General features: G+C 44.1%; 2 protein-coding genes across 3 annotated transcripts in view; one reads left to right on the top strand and one right to left on the bottom strand.

Moving 5' to 3' along the window:
* bmp6 (bone morphogenetic protein 6) overlaps positions 1–1,426 on the top strand; it is a 28,415-nt gene extending 26,989 nt beyond the window's left edge. The window contains exons 6-7 of one of the 2 annotated variants that reach the window (XM_030769926.1): positions 262–372; positions 1,147–1,426. In XM_030769926.1, the coding sequence (XP_030625786.1) occupies positions 262–372; positions 1,147–1,296 (261 nt within the window). In that variant the 3' untranslated portion in view covers positions 1,297–1,426. The remainder of the gene's footprint in view (positions 1–261; positions 373–1,146) is intronic. The other variant, XM_030769927.1, reaches the window with a different exon arrangement.
* A 1,600-nt stretch (positions 1,427–3,026) lies between these two features.
* Positions 3,027–13,808, bottom strand: txndc5 (thioredoxin domain containing 5). Its single transcript, XM_030769929.1, has 10 exons — positions 13,608–13,808; positions 12,623–12,775; positions 11,591–11,696; positions 11,258–11,354; positions 10,236–10,351; positions 8,890–8,976; positions 8,211–8,363; positions 6,510–6,592; positions 5,603–5,732; positions 3,027–5,062 (listed from the first exon to the last, which is right to left on the bottom strand). The coding sequence occupies exons 1-10, from the start codon at positions 13,793–13,795 to the stop codon at positions 4,940–4,942; spliced, it is 1,236 nt and encodes a 411-aa protein (XP_030625789.1). The 5' UTR covers positions 13,796–13,808; the 3' UTR covers positions 3,027–4,939.
* Between the last annotated feature and the right edge of the window lie 4,292 nt (positions 13,809–18,100).

The raw sequence follows: 18,100 nt of genomic DNA, 5'->3' as shown, positions 1-18,100 counted from the left end.
GCAATCATGCACGAATTAAATGTTACAAATGTGGTGAAGGTATTCCGCACCTCCAAATGAGCGAGAGCGCATTTTGACTCTAATCTGAACACGGATACAAGATTACGTTTCCTAATGAAGATTATAAGCGTTTGATACTGACTGTATAAACAGTTATGGAGACTATTAAAGTGCAAACGAAGAGCAAAACAGTTTATTTCAGATGGAAGTCCTGAAGTCTTCGTTTAAATTTTTGTTTAACGCTTTTTTTCTCCCCCTAAGGACTGGATCATCGCTCCGGAGGGTTACGCAGCCAATTACTGCGACGGAGAATGCTCCTTTCCTCTGAATGCGCATATGAACGCGACCAACCACGCCATCGTTCAGACACTGGTGAGTTTAACACCGCTACACAACTGTCCGTGTCTGGGCACTGTAGCTCTCAACGTGTTTTATGTACAACGTGTTGATCGTTTCATTCTCCCGGGGGAGTATCCACTATCTCTGGAATCAGAACTGAGGCTATTACGATTTGGCAGGCTAAAACAGAGAATTTAAATGTCAGACACTCCGCTGCTGAATTTGATGACAAATAATCTGATGAGTCAGGCCATGATTTCATTACCCGCAGTCGGTTTTGGGCGGGTGTTAATCATTTTAGGGATGAGGTGTAGGCAAAGGAATGAAAATACCGTTCCTCTGGAAACATTTGAAGAAACAGGATTGGCAAGTGTGTCGCAAAATTCCAGGAGAAAACAACCAAACTAACCAAATAAATACATAAATTAATTAATTAGTTGCATGGTAAACATTTAGAAAATGAGGACGCTTTGGAGGAATTGTTCATGAAACTTCATTTTTAGTTGCAAGGGTGAGGCTATCAAGCAAGCGGTTTCTTATCATTTCATAACTAAATATCAGTATTGATGGAATGATAAGATCCGTTTGTACAAATTTTTTTTTTTTTTGTAGTCTTGTAAATCCTAAAACTTACATTGGGTTTTGTGAGGGTGAGTGTGGGGTTTTGAGAACATCTCGAATTTCAAATGAGGACCATAAGGACCCCCACCCCCAAACTTAATGACATAAATAATCAAGCTGAAACAGTGTTGGATGAAAGAATGTTGGAGCAGCCTTTTGTTTATAAGGAATGTCTTGTTTGTGCAGGTCCATCTGATGAACCCGGAGAATGTTCCGAAGCCCTGCTGTGCTCCCACCAAACTCCACGCCATCTCCGTGCTCTACTTCGACGACAACTCCAACGTCATCCTTAAAAAATACAAGAACATGGTAGTGAGGGCATGTGGGTGCCACTGACACCCCCACATCCCTCCGAATACCCATCCCCAGCCATGCTCCGCCCCGCAACCCCCCCCCGCCCGACAGCTGCAGCTCAGACTAAACGCACCACACACCACAAAATGGGTGTGTGTTTGTGTGTTTTTGACACAGAGAGAGAGAGAGAGAGAGAGAGCGAGAGAGCGTCAAAGAGTGCATATATATGTGTGTGTATGTGTGTGTGTGTGTGTGTATGTGTGTGTATGTATGTACGTATGTGTGTGTGTGTGTGTGTGTGTATATCTTCCTCTTCATGGAATCACAGAGGTGGATCTGGGTTGGTGAAAACCTTCTGCCAAGACCAGAGAAATGTGCTGCTCTTCCCCTGCCCCTTATACTAGTCACTTCTCCATTTACACGGTCAGTTCTCACAGAGAAAAAAAAGACATGTCAAACTCTGTAAAAACAAACAAAACAAAACAAAACAAAAAAAAACTTTGGAGAGCTGGTGTCGAAAATACAGGACAGCGACAAGTGTCTTCTGTCTGAAGAGGACAAACCGTCACAGCAAACAAATATTCATTATTAGCCAAAATGATGTGCTATATTTAATACAGGTTTGTGTAGTCTGTATCTGACTAACCAAAGCTTGATTTTAACATATGAAACCTTTGTTGGAATCTTAATGAAATCAGTCACAGTAAGCCGCCAGAAACCAGGAGAAAACGCGTATTATTTTTTTTCCCTCTCTCTTTCTCTCTCTCTCTCTCTCGGTTCCTCATCCTTCCAAAAATATAATGAACTTGGTTGAACTGAGAACTACCAGATACTATTTTAATTCTCAACAAATCAACTTATTTCCACTCTTTCAATATTTTCTTTTGTCCTACCTGTGGTTTGTTCTGCCGCGCTGGCCAAGGCGGTTTCAAGTCTCCGTGGAAGCATCTAAACTGAACTGCCAGTTCAACGCAGAGAGTGAAACAAACATATTTTTGGAGTTTTTAGCTTTTTTTTTTTTTTTTAATTCTTTTTTTTCTGTTCACTCCAGATTATAAGCCTGGACAAACACCTGGCTAAAATCATTCTCTTGCTGCCAAAAAAAAAAAAAAATCTAAACACACAGTGAGAAAACACCGTCGTTTTGAATCGACTCACGTAGGAGCTCATTTCCAGATCTTCGGTTTTGGACCAGTTTACACGAAAACGGGCGTGTGGGTTTTCCGACCCATTCCGTGTCAATATTTAATGTTTGTTGGTCGGTCACGTGTTACTATGCATTTATGGATGTCTACTGCCTTTTCTGTGTGAGCACTGCTGGTTGGTACAAAAAAAAAGAAAAAGAAAAACTCTCTCCTCTAGCGAGCTCAGAATTCACGGGCGCATTCGTACAGAGATGCTCCTCTCTCTCTTTTAACGGAAAAGACAAACCATGCTGTCCATATTACCTCTGGGTTAGCTACTGTTTACAATTCTCTCAATCATATTTAGACTTTTTTTTGTGTGTGTGTGTGTGTAAATACTTGTACATTTCCAGCTTATTTATTGCACATCTTATATAAAAGAAAAAAAAAACTAATCATATACCAACTTGCAGTGAATGAAATATAAAGAAGAAGAAGAAGAAGAAACATAGACAGCTATTTTTGAAAAAAAGAAATTTTATTACGAAATTTGTGTTACAACTTGCAATTTTTTTTTTCTGTTTAAAGTTTTATTTTGTACAAAATTGTCGGGTCATGTACACCCAGCTCACATGAAAAAATACTGCTTTCTTTCACTGGAGTCCTGCCTAAACCATGTGCTATCCATAAAGACTTAACTGACGAGAAGTGTTTCTTTTTTTCTTTTTTCTTCCTTCCCTTCTTTCTTGCTAATGTATTCAGTTGTTATCAGTTTAACTCTTCAGCCTGGTTGGGTTTCAGGGGAAAAACAAACAAACAAAAAAAACAACAACAAAAAAAACCCCCAACGCTGAGACCAAGCGGAGATTGGCGTTCCAGACGGTTTCAGCGACAAAGACTCTGGTATTTAAAAAAAGAAGCGGGTGTGTTTTCCCCTCACGGCCGTGCTGCCTCAGCACCGATGGTTTTCAAATGAGCGTTTGGAATTAACCAAGGCAGACAGTAAGAGAAGGAGAAGAGAGACGGAGGAGAGAGAGAGAGAGAGAGAGAAAAAGAAAAGAAAAAAAGCGCTGAAGTGACGGCTTTGAAACGGTCTGAAATGTTGGTGAATTCTCGTAACGTCCAAACAAACACATGGTCACATGACGACTGGGCGGCGTGTCACAGGCCTACGGCAGAGATTTCAACCAAATGACACAACAAATAGTGTTGCCGGAGAACAGGTTAAAAAAAAAAAAAAAAAAAAAAGCCTACGGAAGCTGAAACCCACAATATCAGTGATTTGGGTTTTCTTTTGCTCTTTCAGTACCTTTATTTAAATCTCTCTCTCGCTCTCTCTCTCTCTCTCTCGCTGTCTGTGGTGAGGTAAATACAGGAGTCGGTTTAATATCAGTGGAATATTTCAGTCCAGTTTCTCTCAGTCTCAGTCACACTGACCGACTCAGAGACGTCTCTGAAAGAAGAACCGATAAAAACCGTCAGACACACCGCAGATATTTAAAGATATTAAAGACCTTTCCAATTTACAGTATCTAAACTGAACCACACACACACACACACACACAGACCTAACCCTCACTGATTAAATGTCATCGCAAACCCACACTTTGGTGAATCACCAGCGCACATACAGAGCGACCAGCTGAAGAAACCAAATCTGACACCATTGCGTCGCTTTCCATAGATCCACCATTTACATTTATAACGAGAACTCCACACGGACAAAAAGCGCAGTTTTGTGGCTACTGCGTGAAGGTAAAGGACATGAAGAGAGCTTTAATTAACGTCTAAACGCACGGCTCTCCAGACACAGACCTCCTCAGAGTTAGTCTGCCGGGGGGGGGGCGAGGGGGTGATTAACAGACGTAAACGCATGACCAAATCAAGAACAAATATTCCCAGACTCTTAACATGTGGAGAGTCACGATTAGTTGTTTCGTGTAAACATCTCTAGTCGATGAAACAGACCACAGAGAGAGGCGTGCTGAAACCTTGTTAGCGGGCGGTCATCGCAGTGCCGACGAGATTTGATCGAGTGTAGCCGTTTTCACACCCTCCGTTTGTGTTTGGGTCCTCCCCCAAGGGGGGGTGACATTACCTGAGTCAAAGCTCAACAAGTGTTTAGAGAACAGAGGCGGAGTGAGAGGCTTTATAAATGATCATATGTCAAAATTAAGAGGGAGAGAGAGAACGAGAGAAGTAATGAAAATGTCAGGTTTTTTTTTCAGTCACTTGATTGTTTCACTGTAAAAATCAGCCCACATGATATCCAATACATTCACATTTCATAAACGCGAGGAAAAAAAAAATGAACAACAACAACGACAACAACAAAAAAAACAATAATAGTTTGACTGCCTTCGAACACAAGGCAATTAAGTGGAAAAGAAAGAAAGGGGGGGGGCGAGGGGGGGTCCACTGGTGTCCCTCCTCTCAAAGTGGAGTTTTGAAAGAGACGCTTGCCTTGCGAGAGAGGGCAGGCGAGCAACCCCCCCCCGCCCCCCCGCCCAAAGTGGCCCGACGTGAGTGAGAGAGGGGGATGCTGGGAAATGTGGGCGGAGCTACAGCTCGTCCCTGGCCTGCTTCATCACGAAGTTGTGGAGGCTCTCCAGGTCCCGCCCGCCATAATGCTCCTCGCCCTGCTGCCCCGCCCGGAACATAAGCAACGTCGGGTACCCACGCACCTGTCAACGGGAGACAACGGACGGTTTAGAGACGATTTAGGGTGGGGGTGGAAATTTTAGGGTGGGGGGGGGGGATGGTGGGAGAAGAGGCTACATGGTTTCTGTGTGTGGTCAGTTTTCATTTATAAAAAAAGATCTGATCAGTGCAGCACACCACCACTCAGGGCCTTGAGTGCACCACTTCATCTGAATTAGGTTTTAACAAAACATCGCATATGTCTCTGATTGGCTGAGGAAGGTACACCACATGTCTCTGATTGGCTGAGGAACGTACACACCTGTTTTCACAGGTAGAAATCAGTGTTGGATTACAGAGCCAAAAGGCACCTGGTATTACCTGGACTTTTAAGGACAGGACTTCAGCAACCCTGATCTACAGATCTCAGCAGATATTTAAAACCCTTGTTCAGAAAAGAATATTTCTTCCCATTCAGAGGGACAATACCAGTGATGGTTGCATGTGGGATGTCTTCCTGCCTGAGACATTTCTATACTGTGATGTTGGAGATAATCCTGAGATTCGTGCAGTCTGACACTCACTGAAAACCTGTTACACAGTGTCCTCTCCACAGTGCAGTCAACCTTCCCAATCTTCACATCAGTCAGGCCCGGGAACTCTTTCTTAGACAGGTCCTCCCAGGCTGGAGCCAGATTCTTACAGTGACCACACCTTCAGGAACAGATGTACACACACACACACACACACACACACACACACACACAAACACAAACACAGAGAGAGAGAGAGAGAGACAGAGACATACATACAGACACACACACACACACACACACACACAGAGACAGACACACACACAAGGGTTAGTGAGGGTAAGAAAGGGGAAGAGGATTAGAGGCCTTTTTAAACAGAACACTGAGGAAACTCTTTAAGCGATCAAACAGACTGATAAGGGAATGACTGTCTTCCTGTGTGTGTGTGTGTGTGTGTGTGTGTGTGTGTGTGTGTGTGTGTGTGCGCGTGCGCGCGTGTGTGTGAGAGAGACTGAAGGGCTTTTCCAAAGAATCAGGTCTGATAAATAAGTAGTCTTACAATAAGAGCTCCAATGTATGATCAGCTACCCTTAGTTCACACAAATGTATTTATTAGGTTTATGAAAGGCATAAACTGACCCCAGATCAGTACTCTTACTCTAAGAAACCGGACACACACATCTGACCAATGTATATATGGCACGTGGTCAACAGTAACATGGTTATAAAAACACTGATGGTATGGTAAATGAAACATTGTAATATGCTGGTAAAATGTGAAAATTGCCTCACAGACTTTCTCTGTTGCTCACCAAGCAATGAATACAAAGGTTTTTTTTTTTTTTTTTAAACAAGCGGCTTTGTGACCATATTTATGTAAACAAAAACCCGAACCAAACTGAAATCACAGGTAAAGAGAAATAAAAGAATAAACACAGTGAAACAGAGGAGGTCTTACCACGGGGCATAGAACTTGATGAAGGTCAGTCCCTTGGCGACGGTCTCGTCAAAGTTGGCTTCGGTGAGGATGACGACTTTGGACTGAGAGGGTAAAGAACAGAGGAGATGAGACTGAGGGCACAGACAAGGCTCTCGGGTCAGCCTGTCCGGGGACTACACTGACTGTATTACTCTCATCAAGAAATTTCACGGTATCGACCGGGCGGTGGCGTCTCCGTGACGACGACACCGTTTAAAGAAAACGTATCAGGGCTGTGATGACGGGTTACAGCCTATAAGCTTTGATTACAACACGGAGTACAAAACACCAGACATCTGTCCTCAGCTCCGCTCTGATCCTGCGAGCAGGACACACACACACACACAGAGAGATAACGAACGACACCATCTCGACTTACGACACAATCTCACTCCCTCTCACACAACCGCTCATTACTGTCATTAATGAATGTTTTCATGCTTTTTCACAAAGGAGGCACGTTGACCGAAGCTTACACAATTACACCTGCTTTCGTTTTCAACTTTTAATTTTCTACGCTTAAAAACAGAGGTGATTAGACTAAAACCACAGAGGGGAAACCTGTGTATGAGAAAGAAAGTGTACTTTTCAACAATTATTACTGATGTATTTTCCACCAGCTGAAATGTCCTGCGATCATAAAAGCTTAAAAATGGTAAACAGAGTGAAACAGCGTGGGGTAGGGGTAGGGGGAGGGGGGTGGTATTTTTGTGAGAACAGACTGTGCTGGGGCAGTTCTTATATAAATGACAGTTCAGATCTGCCCTCTTTAAAAGGGTTAAAAAAAGAGGTCGGGCTGCCTGATGACGGCAGCACTGGTGCGGGTGTCTGGATCAGCTGGGAGGAAATAGCTGCCTGCCCATAATGACTGCTTAACGTGGCTGTGGCAGAGAGCATGCACTGGTGTGGACTGGGAGTGTATGGTCGTGTATGAGAGCACAGACTGGTGTGGACTGGGGGAGTACGGTCGTGTATGAGAGCACAAACTGGTGTGGACTGGGAGTGTATGGTCGTGTATGAGAGCACAGACTGGTGTGGACTGGGGGAGTACGGTCGTGTATGAGAGCACAAACTGGTGTGGACTGGGAGTGTATGGTCGTGTATGAGAGCACAGACTGGTGTGGACTGGGAGTGTACGGTCGTGTATGAGAGCACAGACTGGTGTGGACTGGGAGTGTACGGTCGTGTATGAGAGCACAGACTGGTGTGGACTGGGGGAGTACGGTCGTGTATGAGAGCACAAACTGGTGTGGACTGGGAGTGTATGGTCGTGTATGAGAGCACAGACTGGTGTGGACTGGGGGAGTACGGTCGTGTATGAGAGCACAAACTGGTGTGGACTGGGAGTGTATGGTCGTGTATGAGAGCACAGACTGGTGTGGACTGGGAGTGTACGGTCGTGTATGAGAGCACAGACTGGTGTGGACTGGGGGAGTACGGTCGTGTATGAGAGCACAAACTGGTGTGGACTGGGAGTGTATGGTCGTGTATGAGAGCACAGACTGGTGTGGACTGGGAGTGTACGGTCGTGTATGAGAGCACAGACTGGTGTGACTGGTGTGGACTGGGAGTGTATGGTCGTGTAAGAGAGCACAGACTGGAGTGGACACACACACGCGCGCACACACACGCGCGCACACACACGCGCGCACACACACGCGCGCACACACACACACACACCTCGTCTTTGACCGTCTCGGCGCCTTGCGGGATCTCGTTGGCCTGAGCGCCGTCCGCGGCGGGCTCTGCCTCAGCGGCCACGGCAGCCTTCACCTGACCGTCCACAAACTCTTTCAGAGAGTCCAGATCCCGCTTCCCCCGGTACTGGTCCACCTGAAAACCACACGCAGCACAGCAATGGGCAAACTGGTCTGTCCACAAACCGAAACTCACACGCAGCTCTGCTCATAACATCAAGGCAAGTCCAGATTTATCTCCATAATAATTTAAACCAAGTATCTTAACCAAAGGAGGAAAAAAATGCGTTTATGGAGAATTTACTAAAGTAATAAATATTGATATAAACAACTACAGTTTTGAATATTAAGTTGATAATCAGTATTATGAATATTAATGAGCCACAAAGGTCTTGCACCGTGGTCTAATGTTATGAGTATCAATATCTGTGAATCCATGTGATGGTTCTTAGTACAACAACGACATGAACTAGTCACTAGGATATCAGGATATCTGAATATCTGTGACACAACACACTCGCACACTCACTCGCGCGCACACACTCGCGCGCACACACACACATAGGTGTATAATGAAGCATTAATATCGGGGCCCATTGTGACTGGATTAGGTTGAGTGAGTGTCGTTCTGTCTGTGTGGTGGTGCGTCTCAGATTTTTCACCTTCTCCCCGTCTTTGAAGAAGAGCAGAGTGGGGTATCCGCGGACCTGGTTATCGGAGCAAATCTCATAGTGCTGTGTGCAGTCCACCTGTCCCCCCCCACCCCAAAAAACACAGCGTTAGACCCCCCCAAAAAAACCCACAGAGTTAGACCCCCCGCGGGCAAAACCACCCACGCCACCTCCGCCACTGCTCCAGCCGTCAAACGTCACCAGTTTTACAGACGCACAGCCCACAGAGGACTCCGACCAGGCTGACGTAGTTCATATCTGATCATTCTAACTGTTCAACGTTACCCATCAGCATGTCTGTTTAAGGCCAGCCAGAGGCAAGCCCCTGTCTGCACATATACACTATTGTCCAGTGTCTGAATATACATACACTACTGTCCAGTGTCTGCATATATACACTACTGTCCAGTGTCTGATTATATACACTATTGTCCAGTGTCTGAATATATATACACTACTGTCCAGTGTCTGCATATATACACTACTGTCCAGTGTCTGATTATATACACTATTGTCCTGTGTCTGATTATATACACTATTGTCCAGTGTCTGCACATATACACTATTGTCCAGTGTCTGCACATATACACTATTGTCCAGTGTCTGATTATATATACACTATTGTCCAGTGTCTGATTATATATACACTATTGTCCAGTGTCTGATTATATATACACTATTGTCCAGTGTCTGATTATATACACACTATTGTCCAGTGTCTGATTATATACACACTATTGTCCAGTGTCTGATTATATACACTACTGTCCAGTGTCTGCATATATACACTACTGTCCAGTGTCTGATTATATACACTACTGTCCAGTGTCTGATTATATACACTATTGTCCAGTGTCTGCACATATACACTATTGTCCAGTGTCTGCACATACACACTATTGTCCAGTGTCTGATTATATACACACTATTGTCCAGTGTCTGATTATATACACACTATTGTCCAGTGTCTGATTATATACACACTATTGTCCAGTGTCTGCACATATACACTATTGTCCAGTGTCTGATTATATACACTATTGTCCAGTGTCTGCACATATACACTATTGTCCAGTGTCTCATTATATATACACTATTGTCCAGTGTCTCATTATATATACACTATTGTCCAGTGTCTGAGTGCTTGTGTTGCTAAGCAACACAACTACTAATAAAGACAGGTGAGCAGACTCCAGCTTTGGTTTGGAGTCTAGTTAAGTGAGCAGACTCTTGGTTTGGTTAGCTCCGGTTAATTAAAGTAGATAATGAGAGAGAGAGAGAGAGAGAGAGAGAGAGAGAGAGAGAGAGAGAGAGAGAGAGAGAGGCGCTGTCCACACCTTGCTGATCTTGACGTTGTCGGAGTGTTCGAAGGTGGTGGCCAGCTGCTCCCAGGTGGGGGCCATGGCTTTGCAGTGCCCACACCACGGCGCAAAGAACTTCACAAAGTGAGACCCTGCAATGTAAAGCATCACATGGTAAGGCCGAGGAGAAAGAGGTCCACCTGTCTGGAAAAAACCGCTCCGGAGAGAGAGGCAGGCTGGGACGCACAGCCGGATACTCACGTACACTCCCACAGACACGCAGAGTTAAATATTTACCCGGCTGGCAGTAAATAAAACATAAAGCCACAGGCTTGCTATAAGCGGAGAAAACCTATGAGCTCAACTGTTAATCATTCACAAGTAATACTCAGCTGATGAGAACTACGCGAAAAATTATCAACACAGTCCAAACTCATCACAGGACATGAAACAAAATTAAACTGGAGAAGATGAATCTCCTCTTCATCTCCTATACCTCCTCTTACAAGTTCTTTACGCGTGGATCAAAACAGCATTGGGTCTGAAATAGCTCAAGGGGTAGGTGTTTCAGTAAATATGAAGATAAAACTATTTATCTTAAAAAAATAACAACAACAACAACAACAACAAAAAAACAATAAAAACCTGTGCAGCACAGACATCTGGCCTGATGGGAGGCTGAGAGCTGGCAGGGAGATGATGTTATCCTGTTACAGGTTACGAGGTTCGGAGATGGACACTACAAACAGCAGTATCCTGTTCCTTCTCCAAACAGGAATCATGTATTTAGTTTACCAATCAAACATTCCCTATCAACACTCCGGAGTTCTGACTTCCACTGTTTACTTTAAGTATCTACGTCCTTTCCGGGGTCTTTCAGTCGAGACATAGGTTGGCAACATGGCATGACTAAGAACCACACAAATCGAAACTCGCTGTTAAACTCACGCTCACGCACACGCATGCACGCACACAGCTGTTCCTCACGGCGTCCAAGAGTGAGGCAGGTGCGTAAAAGCTGGCTGTGTGGTCTGGTCGTGACTGGTTTTGTTAAGTACCTGTGGAAATGTGGCTCTTGAAGTTGGAGGCGGTGAGCTCATACAGGCCCTGCTTTGGTTCCGGCACTTTGGGCGGTTCTGGTTCGCTCTCTGGCTCCTGCACACACACACACACACACACACAGTACTTTACAACACGTTCTTTAACACAACAGTAGTTTTGACTGGTGTCAAGAGCCTGTCTGGTAATGCTATATAGTAGAAAACTGTGAGACAAATCATTTATGTCTTAAGACTTTGGACCGACAGGGGTTTATAAGAGCACGATAACCAAACATAACAGTTAGAGTCAACACAATCTCTCTCCCCATTTCATTTTGTTCGGATTCTTACAGCAGGTTCCTCCTGGAGGGTTTTCAGCATCCAGGACTCTAGAGACTCCAGGTCTCTGGGGCCCTGATACTTCACTGGCTCCTGTTCAGGTTTGAAGAGCTTCAGTCTGGAGATGGAGGAGACAGAGGTGTTCAGACACAGCCTGGCTATTCTGTAAGGCTTACCTCAGACAAGCCTATAACGACCCATCACCCATCTGTCTGTATAATCCACAAAAAAAAAAAAAAAAAAAACCTCCACACACGTCGTGTGAACCTATGTGGCTAACAACAGCGTCTTTGTCTTAGAACGATGATTTGAATGCAAGGGGATGAGACGCAAGTACGTCTATATATAGTCAAACATCTGAAAATATCGAGATGCTACTTTCGGGCCACGATGCCCAGTTCTACTCACTGCCTCTCCAAACCCCATCAATCTTTTACTTTCCTAAAATAGACAAACTATTTGTTTCCAGTAACAGGACTACTCAGTGCCAGAAGAAGAGAACCAAGTCCCTAGTCTCAGTCTTCGCTCCTCTCAGTGTGTGTTCACTGCATTCGTAGCCCGAGGGGGAAACTCTCTGTCCTGGTCTCTACTCGCTATGCAGGCTCAGGCCTTGGGTTCTGTGAAGCTGCTTTGGAACAACGTTATAATGCAGTATGCTCTCACAAAAGCCAACTGACGCGGCTGACAGTTCAAACCAACATTAGCGTGTTTTAGCGTCCCAGTCTACGGTTTATGAGGGCACATGCTACTGCTATGACCGTTCGAAAGCAAGGCAGGACAGAAGGTCAACGGCTGAGTAATTCACGAGTTGTGGTTATTTAAAAAAAAAAAAAAAAAAAAAAAAAAAAAAAAAAAGGGCCAGAGTTTAAAGAGCTCTCGCTCAAAAGTCAGTTAAATATTAATGAAAAAATAAAACGTTATTTTGACTTTGTATCACGAGCATATGACCGTTTAGCACTAATATCTCAGTAACTCACTCCCTCTTTCGGACTCACCCCCCCCCCCTCTCTCTTTCAGATGAAAAAACATTTTAATAATGCTTACGTAGGATATCCCCTGATGCCGTGTTCACTGGAGCAAAACTTTGTGTCTTTGGTGCAATCGACTTTGACAACATAGATGGGGGGAGACTCCATGTTGTTGTATTTGTCTGCTAGCTCGTTCCATGTGCCCTGTAACCTTTGGCAATGTCCACACCTGTAAGAATAACGCATTTAAACCGTTATTTGAGCGATCTCCCATGAGACAGGGAAAATGATCCAAATAAGCACTGAGTAAAGTAAATCGGTGCATATCTACGGAGCTTCCACGAGCACTGCAAGCTGATATTCTCTCGGCTTTGAAAGTCTTTCTCCGCTTAGTTGCAGTTTGTATCCAACAATTACATTCCAGTCTGCCTCATCAAATAAAGCATAGCGCTTGCAAATGTTCTGTTCTTGTCACAAAAGTATAGCATCGGTGAATAGTTTGATTTTGATGTTTTTGTATATGGCTTGCTGATACGGCATAGCCGGTTACACAGCACATTCAAGTTTGCCTCAAAGTTTGCCACGTAAGCTGCAACTTCATATCCTGGACTGGCTCTTAACCATTGCCGACACAACTTGAACCGTAAACTGGATAGCTAACAAGCTACATCAACTACTTAGTCTAAAAGATTTCTCTTAAATGACAGCGAGCGCATGGTGACACCCGTTTCGTCCGAATACAGTTTTATGCAGTATCTTTTTTCCTATGAATGCCAAAGACTATTCATAAACAAACTTAAATTGATTTACCCGGATAACTCATTAGCAAGCCGTTATGAGTCAGGATTAATAGCCGCCAATGCTAGTACTGAAACTACTCTTAGGCTGTTTGACCAAGTTGCATACATGCAGAATTTTAACAAATTTTGCTGCAGTAAACATTAGAGAAGGCAAGTTACGACCGAGGTGTTTGAAATAACCGCAAATCCACGGTCTCCTTTCGAGTAAAGAGAAGTTATCTAACTTATGCTATGTTAGCAAGCTAATTGATAAATTTTTACCATGGGGCGAAGAACATCACAAAGTGCGGAGCGGTAGGGATGGCATGGTTGAACATTTCCACTGTGTAAGTGTGCCTCGCATGCTCGTCTTCTTCAGTGTCATTATCGCATATTATCTGTCCGAAGAGCAAAGCGGAATAAATAAAACCTACTAAAAAGGGAGTCATCTTTAATGCTGAAAAGGCCATGGTCGGATCCAGGCTAAAGCACCGGTCTCTGTGAACGGCTTGACCCTGCACAGTTTAAATAACAGCGCCGACGTTGCTGCGCATAACAGATCTTTCAACAATGCGTGTATGCTGTACTGCCGCTTCAAGAAACACTAGTTCAGTACATGACATACAAATCTAATGTTCAGTCCTGTTGGGTTGCAGCATGCCGCTAACGCAATACATTGTGCACGCCCGTTGACAAGCCTGAGCATGTTTCATTGCATCCGGTGCACGCAGGTGTTTCCTAGCGTAACTACTTTGCCACTTCCGGTGACTATTTTAACGTCACTCGCAGTGCAAATGCTAGAGAGACACGTCTGATTTTCAAGAGTAATGAATATATTCATACAGCGTGGACTTTACCAACGAACTCCAGTTGAACGATTGCAATTGAATCGTAGGTAGTATTTCGGTTGTGTAGCTTCTGAGAACCGTGAGGACTAGTTTCAGATATATATGCGCAGATTGATTTTCTTAACAATTTATACTATGTTATTCGTAAGTCTCCCCACTACATGACACCCTGATAGGATGAGTGAGGCTACCGCATTCCAGTCCCAGTATCTATAAACCCCACTGCAGTTTTTCACAGTTCAAATTGCGTTGTATCACTGAGTTCCGTAATACACTCCATAGCTTGGACGAGATAAGTGCTGTAACAACTCAGGCAGTTCGGAGAGTGAGAAGGAGAGTGACACGCGGCAGGCTCCTCCACCAAAGGGAACAACTCTAGCCAACTCTTTTGGACATCTTGGCCACAGTGTACTGGTGGAATACACACAGTGACAGTGCATGAATGCATTATCAAGGAATACAGCTACCACAAATAAGTTTACATATGGCAGAATAATAGCAAAAGCACTGAAAATGTCAAAGGGTAACAAACATGAGGAGTTTGTGTCAAAAGAATCATTCTCTTTCGTCAAAAATCATACATACACTTTTAAATCTCATTTGGAACCACACTTTAATTTAATTTTATTAAAAGTATTGCCGCATATGAAATCTCTAATGGGTCTTACTGGTTCTGTCATTCAGTTTTATCCAGTAAAATTAAGCAACGCTCATAGCTGAAATGCTCACATTTTAAAAACTAATAATTCTTTAATTACTCCACTAATTAAACTGTTTGTACTTGATATATTAGCTGTTTGAGGCACGCATTGTGTTTTCTAACAGTGCTATGGGGCTGATTGAAAGAACACTTCTTAAAAGAACGCTCCTGACCAAAACTTGAATCCCACAGTTACGTAACCCCGTGGAGGCCTCATACTCACTCCTCAGACCTGTAACTGCAACTTAGTTTATGGGGGGGGGGGGGGGGGGGGGTCTAAAAAACAAATCAACAATCTCCCTGACCACTCTCAGCTTTCACGCCATAAATCCTTCATCGTATCACATCTTGGACTGGTTATTAATTAGCTGCTACGTTGCCAAAAACTGCCGGTGAAATGTTACTAAACACCGTTGTGAGTTGAAACTTATTGCTTATGAGGCGTGAGAGTGAGTGGTTTGAAGGCCATTAATTAATTGAATTTATTGCGGTGGCCCGGGTCTACCCTGAGGGAACAGTAATTCTGTGCAGTGGGAGCCAGTCACTAAATTCACCACTGCCCGTTCTATGGGAATCAGTGTTGGTCTCTGTTGACAGAAAAACATTTTGTAGGTCTCTTGATTTCATGAGAAAATTTCGTCATCCTGCAGTGTTTTGACACCGTCTCCATTCTGGAGAACCCTCGATATGAATATACATACACACATATATATATATATATATAATGTGTGTGTGTGTGTGTGTGTGTGTATTCTCTAGGAAGTAATGGGACTCCATTATGTGTATGTATATGGTGAAATCGTCAAGGCAACACGCTCTCAGTGAAAGGCCTGTGAAGAAGGTGTTTATGAAGTGTGTTGTCTTTAGTTGATACTTAGGGGCTTGAGGTTGACTTGTGAAAGGGAACTGGCCGTAGTCGGTCACTCCCAGGAGGACTATAAAAATTCCCAGCGTCACTGGGGATGGTTCTGGTTTATGAGGCAGAAACAATGCTGGCTAACAGAAATAGATGAATCTAAAAAAAAGAAAAGAAAAGAAAAGCAATCTTATGTGTGACTGCAGCTGAACTTTGACCTCTGCCCTTGACAGAACCATCATCCTCCACCTTTAAACAGCTTCATAAAACGCAGGAGCAGTGAAGGGAGAACGTGTTTTGGCTTGACAGAGAAGATCTGACCAATGGGTGGAGGCAGCCCAGCAAACTCCCAACAAGCTTTTCTCTCTGTTACTCTTAAGTAGCAACACACACGCACACACACATCAAATCATTTAATCTCCTTTCAGACAAAAATCAGAATCATAAATAAGTAAGTAAGCAAATAAAAACATTCATACATAAACAAACAAATAAGGTTAGAAGGCATAAGGCCGGGAGCCACTGTCTCTGTCCGACAGTTCGCAGTCACATCCTGGAGAGCTGAGGTAAATGTTTAATTGGGGAGATTTCATCTATTTTCTAAACAGTGAGTGTCGCATGGTGTGTTGAGTGAAATATGAGGACACGATTCTCGTCTGACTGTTTGTGTCCCTGTTTGTCTCTCCTCTCCTTTCCTTACAAAGAAGCTCAGAGTTCCCTCTGTCCCCGTCTCACAGTTCACTCCACACACCACTCGACACGCCACTCAACACACCGCTCGACGGTCATTTCCCAGTAAGGGGAAAATATTATACGAGCTCTCTCCCCCTGAAGCTTATTTCAGCCCCTCAGAACTACCGTACAAAGAAAAAAAAATATCCAATGACCGCGCAGTTGTCGTTAAGAATTTGCCAGGGTTTTTTTTTTTTACTTTTTTTTTTATGATTAATCCCAACAGCTGAGTTGTAACATTTCATAGTGGCGTTAAATGTGTCTACATTTTCAGTTGACACATTTATAGAGTGAGTCAGTCCCCGGGCTGTTTGGACTATTGTTGGTTGAAGGCACTTTGCCATGTGAGTGCTGAAGGCTGCAATAGGAAAAGTTAATGAGTGGCCTGCTGGGATCTGAGGACATGTTGTTTATTTTTTTAATTGACTAAAGTTGGTGCTGAAGAGGGTGAGAGAGCAGACAGGTGGGGAGAGAAGAAAGCCAGAGAGAGAGAGAGAGAGAGAGAGAGAGAGAGAGAGAAAGAGAGAAACGGAGGCATCAGGCATGATTTGTTGCAAGGACAGCAGACAGTCTTGTGTGAAAGAATGAGTCGCTAAGCTTTTGTGTTTCGTACGAAACAAACAGATTTAACTGTCAGTTTGGGAACAGTGTCTTTACCGTCCAGGTGCGGAAGTTTCGGTCCATATTGAGGACGTTTCGCTTTCATAGCACGATTACAAATAGCTCTCTGATAGTCAAAAGATGTTTTTTGGTTTTCATAACAGTGGGTTAACAGGGCACAAAAGGGAATTCTCAGACCTTCTCGTCCTCTAAGTTTATGTCTGCAGTTTATTACTGGTCTTTCTACAGCGCACTGCTTTCCTCAGGATATCCCATCATGCACTTCTGGAGTAGCCCGTGTCGCCAGAGAGTTCCAAGCTTTGTCCACTTCCCTTGTGGGAAAACACTCTTGCTTCCTGCATTATATCACAATAAGAATGGAATACATATTCTTTCTTTTTTTCTTTTTTTTTTCCCCTTTTCTTCTTGTGAGAAGGAAAACGATCACACTGTCTTGTGTTAAGTCTAGAGCTGGAGGAAATGATCAATTATGAATAACAGATGTCACTGGGCGGCTACGCGGCTACGCGGGCCACCTTGCGCTGGAGAGGGCCGTGGAAGGCGGCCCACTGCGGCGGAACGGCGTGGAAACAATCTGAGAGAGAGGCCTTTCATCTGGGATGGATGTGGATACGGCCCGGGACCGGTCGCCGTGGATACCGGCATTGTGTTGAGGTTTTATGTGCTACTGCTGCTCCGTCTGTTAATACAAGGCCAAGAATGAAATCTGTTGGATTTATCAGTGGGGTCTCCTCTGGGTGAGGTCAAAATACTTACACACACACACACACACATGTGAAAGCAGGAGTCTCACTGAGGCTACGAGACTGCTTTGGGTAATGTGGTCTTGGGTCTGCTGTCTACGTATTGCTGTCGGACTTGTTCATTCACACCACATACACCACTAAGTCCTGGCTAGCCTGCTCCCTCGCTAACTCCAAACCAGATCAGCTGTCCATTCCACTCCAACAACAACATGTTCCGGACGTGTGGATCTGGAGCGGTCGAACCCTTCCGCTGCACCAGGGCTCCAGAGAAA

This window comes from Chanos chanos, chromosome 3, assembly GCF_902362185.1.
Source record: "Chanos chanos chromosome 3, fChaCha1.1, whole genome shotgun sequence".
Classification (NCBI taxonomy): Eukaryota; Metazoa; Chordata; class Actinopteri; order Gonorynchiformes; family Chanidae; genus Chanos; species Chanos chanos.
Note: the sequence above shows the minus strand (reverse complement) of the source record. Positions and strands in the feature narration are given on the sequence as shown.

Bases quoted from the DNA above. Each gene is read 5' to 3' on its own strand.
- txndc5 (XM_030769929.1), bottom strand. From the start codon at position 13,795: ATGGCCTTTTCAGCATTAAAGATGACTCCCTTTTTAGTAGGTTTTATT. The intron at 5,733-6,509 runs GTAAGACCTCCT...CTGTTCCTGAAG, and splicing joins ATCAAGTTCTATGCCCCGTG to GTGTGGTCACTGTAAGAATC. The intron at 5,063-5,602 runs GTGAGTGTCAGA...TCCCGTTGACAG, and splicing joins CACTGTGTAACAGGTTTTCA to GTGCGTGGGTACCCGACGTT.